At 51.8% G+C, this 10,331-nt stretch overlaps 1 protein-coding gene across 1 annotated transcript; it reads right to left on the bottom strand.

Annotated features, from left to right (window-relative positions):
* Positions 1 to 831: 831 nt before the first annotated feature.
* LOC142921800 (uncharacterized) lies at positions 832 to 7,903 on the bottom strand. The gene is made up of 3 exons (XM_076063132.1): positions 7,840 to 7,903; positions 6,258 to 7,164; positions 832 to 2,476 (listed from the first exon to the last, which is right to left on the bottom strand). The coding sequence occupies exon 2, from the start codon at positions 7,094 to 7,096 to the stop codon at positions 6,320 to 6,322; it is 777 nt and encodes a 258-aa protein (XP_075919247.1). The 5' UTR covers positions 7,097 to 7,164; positions 7,840 to 7,903; the 3' UTR covers positions 832 to 2,476; positions 6,258 to 6,319.
* Between the last annotated feature and the right edge of the window lie 2,428 nt (positions 7,904 to 10,331).

The raw sequence follows: 10,331 nt of genomic DNA, 5'->3' as shown, positions 1-10,331 counted from the left end.
TGGGGGGTGGGTGAGGCCACGGCGTTACCGTAGTGCCGCTATTGTCTGCGCAGTGCGCAATCTACCAGTGCTAAAACTATTTACTTATCTACCAGTTACGTGTTATTTATTTATTGGATATTTACTTTTCTTACTTATTTACTGTTTTAAGTTCACTCGTTTCTGGTTAATTTGTTTTCTTTGTGCAAGTTATGATTTTAATGTTAACAATTGATAGTGTAATGTATTACAAATGTAAACTTCGTTTTAATGATGGAATTAAGCTGCGGTAACGACGTTAAATCTATGAATGCATGCGGGGTATATGGAGGTGCGGGCTGTCTGAAATTTTGATTCAAAGCTTTCGTGACTGCAGTAATTCATATTCTTAGCTCTTTCGGTAAAGTCACGTTAAAGGGAAACAACAAAATAATAAAATATATATAAAACAATCAAAATTCTCACGACGTTTCGGCCATAACACAAACGGTTATCATCAGGTGTGAAAAACCAACGGCAAGAAACATTTGAAAGAAGTGTCGGTAGAATATCTGAAATTTGTTTTACACAAAATGCTATTTTTGCGGGGTATATGCGTCTGCGGGCTATATGCGGGAAAATACGGTACCAACCTTAAAATTGTATGTCGAGCACTCTAAAAACAGTCTTACTGCCCTAGACTTCATGCAGACATGTGAAACCTGGTCGTGTGATCACATGAAAGTGATAATAAAATTACTCATCTTGCTATCCCACCTATTTATGAAAGCCACCGTCAAGGAAATAACTCCATGTGTGGAATGTTCTCAATTCCCCAACCCACCAGCAAAGAAACAACACGAAACAAACTGCTTTATTTTACATTGTCGTCAATGTGTATTTAATTACAACACCGTAACGTCACACACCACCAGAGCATACAAAAGTGGGGCCAACACCAAAGAGCAATAATACGACACGATCTAACCCAAAAACAACGTCTATTATGGTCAACATTGGTCACGGAAGCCTACAACTTCTGAATGTTAATGTAGATGTTTATTGTTCACGTTATTCCTCGTTATTAAAGAAGCCTACTACTACTGGAAGTTAAACAGAATTGCAGACGTTTTTTTTTATTGGTCACTGGGTGTTGGCCGTGGGAAGGAATCGAACTCGGGTGTCCGGGGGTTCGTAGCGCGGCACAGTGCTGACCGCTACTACAACTACCGCTCCCCACCGCTCGTTCAAGCAGCAGCAGCAAGGCAATGACGAGCGTATATCACTCGCACTGAGACTTAAACATCATGAAACTATGTCCTAATTGGCATATAAAAAAAACAATCAAACTGTGTTGACTATGTAGATTAGTGACTGCAAGGGTTGCGATTCGAATCTACGCATCAATTAGATTTGAAGCTCAATGATACTGGTAGGAACCTCCTGGTTACACCACCAGCCCACAGGGGATTATTGTGTCCGTCCGTCCGTCGTGCATCCAAAAATGGGAGGGGTGGGGCTGGGTGGAGAGGGGAGGGTGGGGAGGGGCTGGGTGGGGAGGGGAGGGTGGGGAGGGGCTGGGTGAGGGGTGGGAGGGGTGGGGCTGGGTGGGAGGGGTGGGGCTGGGTGGGGAGGGGCTGGTCACCCCGTGGTGCCCTTATTAAACTCAACGTGTAACCTACTCACGCCAGCTAGTGCCCGCCCTCACAGTCGGGCATATTTGCGGAATACACCACGTGGTGCCGCCGTTGACCCTGGCCATTGACCGAGCAACCCAACGTTCCTACCAGCTCCCTCCGCAAGAGAATGTGTTTGTTCATAAACCCACTGGACTATTTGGTGACCAGGTGGACGGCGGAACAATTTCATTCTAGGAATGGATTGCGTCGAGTCAAATTGCATTCTGAGTGTGTGGCGTGTGCCAAGTGCATTCATTGCATGTGCGATGAAGACTTGTCACACTTATCTTGAGATGGTTTCTTTACTGTAGAAACGCGTTCACTCAAACAGGCGGAGACCTCCACTGCAACAGCCCCGATTCTCCCACGCATCTCCCCAATTCCCGAACGGTCTCGCTTGTTCCAGAGGCTCGCTCCACCGGCAGATTCTACCGTCGTTACCTCGTTCCCATAGCCCACCAGTCGAACGACATCAACATCTTTAACAACAAAATCAACATCATCAACATCATCAAAATCAACATCATCAACAACATCATAAACATCAACAACAAAATCAACAACGCCACAGCCACGACTGCTCCTACTACCGCTGATACTGCGGCCGCTGCGACAGACGCCACTGCTGCCACTGCTGCCACAGCTGCCACTGCTGCCACAGCTGCCACTGCTGCCACAGCTGCCGCTGACGCTGACGCCGCTGCTGCTCGAGGAATCTTTGTGACAGGAAGTGCTCCCTGTCCCAGCCGTCATTCTTGTAGCTGGCGTGGAGCTTGCGGTGAGCCCAGAGAGCGGTGAGCAAAGCCCTCGCTGCAAATACATCCTGGCTCCATGCCGTCCTGATGCAGCACACACACACACAGATGCACAAAGGTAAAGACAAAGATCCCCCGTGTAGCCTTAACAGACTGTAGGGGCGAGTGCTGTTTGCGAGCACCTATGAAGGCCGGCACAGTACACGAGGGGGTGGGTGGCCAGCACCACGCCCGGCCGCCTTTGTCTCCCCAGTGGCGATGTCTACACACAGCACCAGGTACTCATTTGAGGCTGAGTCGACCTAGGGGAGGCCCAGGACCGGGACCGGTTCAAATAATCGTCACCGGTGTTGGCCGTGAGCGGGAATCGAGTCGCCGGGTTCGTAGCGCAGTGTAGCGCTAACCACTACACTACCGCTCCCCAGACACACACACAGACACACACACATACACACAGACACACATACAGATACACACAGACACACACATACAGACACACAGACACACACACATACACACACACATACACAGACACACATACAGATACACACACAGACACACACAGATATACACACACAGATACACACAGACACACACAGATACACACAGACACACAGACACACACAGACACACACAGACACACACGGACACACACAGATACACACAGACACACACAGATACACACAGACACACACTGACACACACAGATACACACAGACACACACAGATACACACAGACACACACAGATACACACAGACACACACAGACACACACAGAGATACACAGACACACACACACAGACACACACACAGACACACACACACAGACACACACACACAGACACACACACATACACACAGACACACATACAGATACACACAGACACACACATACAGACACACAGACACACACACATACACACACACATACACAGACACACATACAGATACACACACAGACACACACAGATATACACACACAGATACACACAGACACACACAGATACACACAGACACACAGACACACACAGATACACACAGACACACACTGACACACACAGATACACACAGACACACACAGATACACACAGACACACACAGATACACACAGACACACACAGACACACACAGAGATACACAGACACACACACACACAGACACACACACAGACACACACACACAGACACACACACACAGACACACACACAGACAACAACAACAACCGCCATTCGCCACTAAGTGGCGGTGACGTCACCACGACGCTTGTGCCAGGCTATGTGCACCCTGAGGCCACGTGAAGTGTCGAACGCCCGCTGGCAGGAGGTCACGGGGCAGACCCAGGTGCCACGGGTCGACTGACTGAGATGACTGGCTGATGCACCACCTGTGCCCCCTACTGTGCCAACCTGCTGTGCTTTAGCCACCCGGCGCTCCGCTCGTTGTTCTGAGCGTCGCTCCTCCGCCCTCCGTTGTTGTTGGAGGGCGACTGCCTCCAACTGCCCAGTAGCATCCTTCACGAGCCTCCTCCACAGAGGCCGATCTTGACACCGCTGGTACCAGTCATCGGCAAGTCCACTCAGCTCCACGTCCTCCTGTACCACATCACTCCATCTCTTCTCTAGCCCGTGCCGCGCCCGCTTAGCCCCCTCAATCCGGCCGAACAAAAGCTGTTTCGGCATGCGGTGGCTGGGCATGCGGGCTACATGACCCAGCCATCGCAGCCTTGCCTGCCGGAGGAGCTCACCGATGGGACCTTGCCCAGATCTTTCAAGGATTTGTGAGCTCCTCACACAATCCAGTCTGGTTAAACCCAGGATGGATCGTAGGCAGGCCAGCCTAACTGTTTCTAACCGGTGAAGATGTTCCATTAGGGGGGTCCACGTTTCGCAAGCGTAGAGAAGGGAGGGAATGACCGTGGCCGAGAAGACCTGAAGCTTAGTGCGGAGCGATAGAACAGGTAGCTTCCACACAGCGTCACGCAACCGATGAAAAGATATTGCTGCTCGACTGATTCGGAGTGAGACCTCTGCTGTTAAACTGGAGCCGGTCATGAGCACACTGCCCAGGTATGGGAAACTCATACTATTTGGTTCTATTCGGTAAAGTCCCGTAGGTAAAAAATAAATATGGGAATCTCTCTACTCTCTCCACAACTGCCCCATCACCGATTGGGAGTTGTGGGGGTGGAGTGTCCGATGGTACAAAATACCCAGGCAGGTGCTTAGTTTTGGTGGGGGTGATGGTAAGGCCCCATCTCTTAGTGGCACGCTCCAGTCTCAGCAGCCAGCATCTCCAACTCCTCCTCTGAATGAGCAGCAATTACCAAATCATCGGCATACATAACGTGGTTGAGCAATAGGGAGCCATCCCTTGATCACACCTGGGCATCGATCAGACTCCCTTATATCTGTACCAAATGGAGATTTCCCCGGTACAGCTATTGAAGGCTTCACGAACTACGTGGTCAAAATAGATGTTAAATAATGTGGGAGCCAGAGGACATCACTGTCGCACCCCGGCCACGAAGTTCTACCCGGGCCCGCTCACCATCATGAAGGTCCTTAATGACCATGAGCAGAGGGTTAGGGACTCCAAAAGCACTAAGAACAAACCAGAGCCCAGGCCTACTGATGGTATCATAGGCCTTGAGCAGGTCAAAAAAGCGGAGATGTAGAATTTCCTACACTTCTGCTGTAGCAGACCGATAGAAAATATGGCATCTTTGCAGGACCGTCCTTTCCTGAAACCGCAATGGGGCTCTGCAAGCCTCGCCTCAGCGTGCCTGGCAAGGCGATGTTGAATAATCCTTGCCAGGACCTTTCCCGGCACACTGAGGCATGAGATGCCCCTGTAGTTGTTACAGTCTGTGCGGTCCCCCTTCTTAAAGAGGGGGACCACCAGGGCATCCTTCCAATCCTGCGGAACCCGTCCAGTGGTCCAGACTGCTGTTATGATGTCATATAGGGCAGTCTGTGCACAAACGCCACCCTCCCTCAGCATTTTGCTTGGGAGATAATCTCTACCCAGTGCCTTTCCTGGTCTCAGACTCCGGATCGCCTTCAGTACTTCTTCAACAGATGGCACCTCAGCCAGCCACTCACAGGGGGTGACTTCCTCTTCCAATATATGAGGCACCGCAGCCTCAGCAGGGTTATCCCCACTTTGTCCCACGATGTTTTCCAGGTTGGGGGATTTCCCCTCCCCTAGGACCTCCCAAAAAATGCTCAGCAAATCTTCAAACCTGTTCCTGGGGGTCGGAGATTGGATCACCGTTTTTTCCCCTAATGATGGTAATAGTTGTGGCGCTGCAGGTTACTTTTTTGATGGAGTTAAATATAGATTTGTGATCACGGGCCACTGAGGCAGACTCAATCTCCTCAGCACCCCGCGACCACCACCCATCCTTGCAGCACCTCACGGCTCTCCGAACCTCCGAGCGAAGGCTGCGGTAAGCCTCCTCATTCTCTGACGTTGTTGTTGGAGGGCGACTGCCTCCAACTGCCCAGTAGCGTCCTTCACGAGCCTCCTCCACAGAGGCCGATTTTTACACCGCTGGTACCAGTCATCGGGAAGTCGACTCAGCTCCACATCCTCTTGTACCACGTCACTCCATCTCTTCTCTAGCCCGTGCCGCGCACAGACAAAGATACCCCGTATAGCCTTAACAGACTGTAGGAGCAAGTGCTGTTAGCGAGCGCCTTTAAAGGCCAGCACGGCACACGAGGGGGTGGGTGGCCAGCACCATGCCCGGCCGCCTTTGTCTCCCTAGCGGCGATGTTTACACATCGCTCCAGGTACTCATTTGAGGCTGAGTCGACCTACACACACAGACACATATCCTTGTGCGCCCCACCCATGGTCTCACCTGGTCGTCGTCCTCACGGTCAGTGAGCAGCGTGAGGAGTGAGCGCGGCGTCCCAGCCGCCCTCACCACCGCCACCGCCCACTCCTCGGGTTGCTCGCAACCACCACCGCCACCACCGCCACCACCACCACCAACACCACCACCACCGCCACCACCACCACCAACACCACCCCCACCACCACCATCACCACTGCCACCACGGCCACCACCCCCACCAACACCACCACCACCACCGCCACGACCGCCACCACCACCACCAACACCACCACCACCGCCACCACCACCAACACCACCACCCCCACCACCACCAACACCACCACCGCCACCAACACCACCACCGACAACACCACCACCACCAACACCACCGCCACCAACACCACCACCAACAACACCACCACCACCAACACCACCACCGCCACCACCCCCACCAACACCACCGCCACCACCGCCACCAACACCACCACCCCCACCACCACCAACACCACCAACACCACAGCCAGCGGCGGTGGTGTTGGTGGTGGTGCAGCAGCAGCAGCGTCTGAGAGCGCCCAGGAAGCCGCGCCACCAGCGGCACAGCGGGGAGCCAAGCGGCAGTGCGGCAGCGGCAGCAGGGACAGCAGCAGGAGCAGCAGCAGGGACAGCAGCGGCAGCGGCGGCAGGGGCAGCAGCAGCAGGGGCAGCAGCAGCAGGGACAGCAGGGACAGCAGCAACAGGGACAGCAACAGCAGGGACAGCGGGGGCAGCAGGGGCAGCAGCAGGGGCAGCAGCAGCAGGGACAGCAGGGACAGCAGGGGCAGCAGCAGCAGGGACAGCAGGGGCAGCAGCAGCAGGGACAGCATCAGGGACAGGGTGCGGAGCGTGAGACAGGAAGGCCGCGTTGGCCATGGTGGTGACAAAGTCCCTCGTCCTGGGGGGGAGGGAGGGGGAGTGGGGGAGTGGTGAGTGTACTTGTGGTGAGTAGTGGTGCGTGTACTAGTGGTGAGTGTACTAGTGGTGAGTGGTGAGTGTACTAGTGGTGAGTGTACTAGTGGTGAGTAGTGGTGAGTAGTGGTGAGTGGTGGTGAGTGTACTAGTGGTGACTGGTGGTGAGTGGTGAGTAGTGGTGAGTGTACTAGTGGTGAGTGGTGAGTAGTGGTGAGTGTACTAGTGGTGAGTAGTGGTGAGTGTACTAGTGGTGAGTGGTGAGTGTACTAGTGGTGAGTAGTGGTGAGTGTACTAGGGGTGAGTAGTGGTGAGTGGTGAGTAGTGGTGAGTGTACTAGTGGTGAGTGTACTAGTGGTGAGTAGTGGTGAGTGTACTAGTGGTGAGTGTACTAGTGGTGAGTAGTGGTGAGTGTACTAGTGGTGAGTGTACTAGTGGTGGGTGGTGAGTAGTGGTGAGTGGTGAGTAGTGGTGAGTGTACTAGTGGTGAGTGTACTAGTGGTGAGTGTACTAGTGGTGAGTGGTGAGTGTACTAGTGGTGAGTGTACTAGTGGTGAGTAGTGGTGAGTGTACTAGTGGTGACTAGTGGTGAGTGTACTAGTGATGAGTAGTGGTGAGTGTACTAGTGGTGAGTAGTGGTGAGCGCTGAGTGTAAACTCACCAGGCGATGCTGAACCCCCCGGACCCGGATCCAACTCCACATGACGAACCGGTTCCAAACACAAGTCGACAAGGAATTGATTCAGACTCTAAGTCGATTCCTCATGCAATTCAATGAGCAATCGATTTCTAATACAACTCTACAATCCGATTCCCCGTGCAAGTCAATGGGAGTCGATTCTTAATGCGATTAAAAAGGAGTCGAATCCTCACGAAACAATGTTGAGAATCAATTTGTACGGTGGAGTCACGGAGGTAAAATAAAATAAAACAAAATAAAAGAAAACAATTAAATCACGACGTTTCGGAGGCAACACAAGTCTCCTTCTTCAGGTGGAACAGACACACCGGAACATCAGTGTCAAGTGGACAGCTCAGTGACACAGAATTAGTAAAGTTGGACTACATGTTTATTTCTCGAAAGCATTTTGGCTGTAGACCAGTGTAACAAGTCAAAAATTTAACTGGAGGCTTTATTTCTTCCAGCAGAAGACACATGATATGGTAGCTGCAGTAAGCCACCCACCGCCGACACACACACACCCACGTGTATTTGTGGATGCACTAAGCCGACACACACACACACACACCTGTACTTGTGGTTGCACTAAGTCCGACACACACACACACACACCTGTACTGGTGGATGCACTAAGTCCAACACACACACACACCGACCCACCTGTACTTGTGGATGCACTAAGTCCGACACACACACACACCTGTACTTGTGGATGCACTAAGTCCGACACACACACACACCTGTACTTGTGGATGCACTAAGTCCGACACACACACACACACCGACCCCCCTGTACTGGTGGATGCACTAAGTCCGACACACACACACACCGATCCACCTGTACTTGTGGATACACTAAGTCCGACACACACACACACCTGTACTTGTGGATGCACTAAGTCTGACACACACACCGACCCACCTGTACTTGTGGATACACTAAGTCTGACACACACACACACCTGTACTTGTGGATGCACTAAGTCCGACACACACACACACACCTGTACTTGTGGATGCACTAAGTCCGACACACACACACCCACCTGTACTTGTGGATGCACTAAGTCCGACACACTCACACACCGACCCACCTGTACTTGTGGATGCTAAGTCCGACACACACACACCTGTACTGGTGGATGCAGTAAGTCCGACACACACCTGTACTTGTGGATGCACTAAGTCCGACACACACACACACCGACCCCCCTGTACTGGTGGATGCACTAAGTCCGACACACACACACACCGACCCACCTGTACTTGTGGATACACTAAGTCTGACACACACACACACACCTGTACTTGTGGATGCACTAAGTCCGACACACACACACACACCTGTACTGGTGGATGCACTAAGTCCGACACACACACACCGACCCACCTGTACTTGTGAATGCACTAAGTCCGACACACACACCTGTACTTGTGGATGCACTAAGTCCGACACACACACACACACCTGTACTTGTGGATGCACTAAGTCCGACACACACACACACCTGTACTTGTGGATGCACTAAGTCCGACACACACACACACCTGTACTTGTGGATGCACTAAGTCCGACACACACACACACCTGTACTTGTGGATGCACTAAGTCCGACACACTCAAACACCGACCCACCTGTACTGGTGGATACACTAAGTCCGACACACACACACACACACCTGTACTTGTGGATGCACTTAGTCCAACACACACACACCCACCTGTACTTGTGGATGCGTTAAGTCCGACACACACACACACCGACCCACCTGTACTGGTGGATGTCCTCGAAGGACTTGGAGTTGTTGATGACGAAGACGCAGAGGAAGCGCTGGCGGTCGGAGACTGAAATGGTGGCGGCTGAGGAGCTTGTTCACTAGCTCACTCCTTGTTTAAAAATGTTGCTTTGAAGGTCTCGCTCTCAAAATAACGCTCCCAAATAATCAACAGATATTGGTAGTGTGCTGCTATCGACCGCCTAGTGGGAAGGATGTTGAAGCTGCGTCTGCACTGAGAGAGCTTTTTGGGCGCCTCCCTAAAGGTGAAATAGTTTTAGTGGGTGATCTAAATTGGAATTGGCTAAACCCGCCGGCCGTGGCCACACATTTTGCAGATGAATTTAATCTGTTTCAATTAATAAATGTCCCCACAAGACCCAACCTAAAATATTCGGGACAGTCAACTCTGCTTGACGTCCTATTGACATATGCCCCTCACAATTTCACACTGACTGGTGTTCTGGGTAATAACCTTAGTGATCACTCCTTCATTTTTGGAGTGAGATCATCAGCCAGACCCAAAGCCCCCCTAAATTGGTTGAGAAGCACTCTATGATCACTTCAGCACTCAGGCATTTGCTAATAATGTGCTTCACTCGGATATTGACAAGGTCTGTGATATCCCCAACCTGATTACGGCTTGGGAGACTTTCAGGTACACGTTTCTCCAAATTCTTAACAAACATGCTCCG

The sequence above is a fragment of the Petromyzon marinus genome, unplaced genomic scaffold (assembly GCF_048934315.1).
Source record: "Petromyzon marinus isolate PM22_M1 ecotype Great Lakes invasive population unplaced genomic scaffold, UKy_Petmar_22M1.pri1.0 PM_G_Scaffold_9, whole genome shotgun sequence".
In the NCBI taxonomy this organism is placed as follows: domain Eukaryota; kingdom Metazoa; phylum Chordata; class Hyperoartia; order Petromyzontiformes; family Petromyzontidae; genus Petromyzon; species Petromyzon marinus.
Note: the sequence above shows the minus strand (reverse complement) of the source record. Positions and strands in the feature narration are given on the sequence as shown.

Excerpts from the sequence above, each read along its gene's own strand:
- LOC142921800 (XM_076063132.1), bottom strand. The coding sequence starts at position 7,096 with ATGCTGTCCCTGCTGCTGCTGCCCCTGCTGTCCCTGCTGCTGCTGCCC.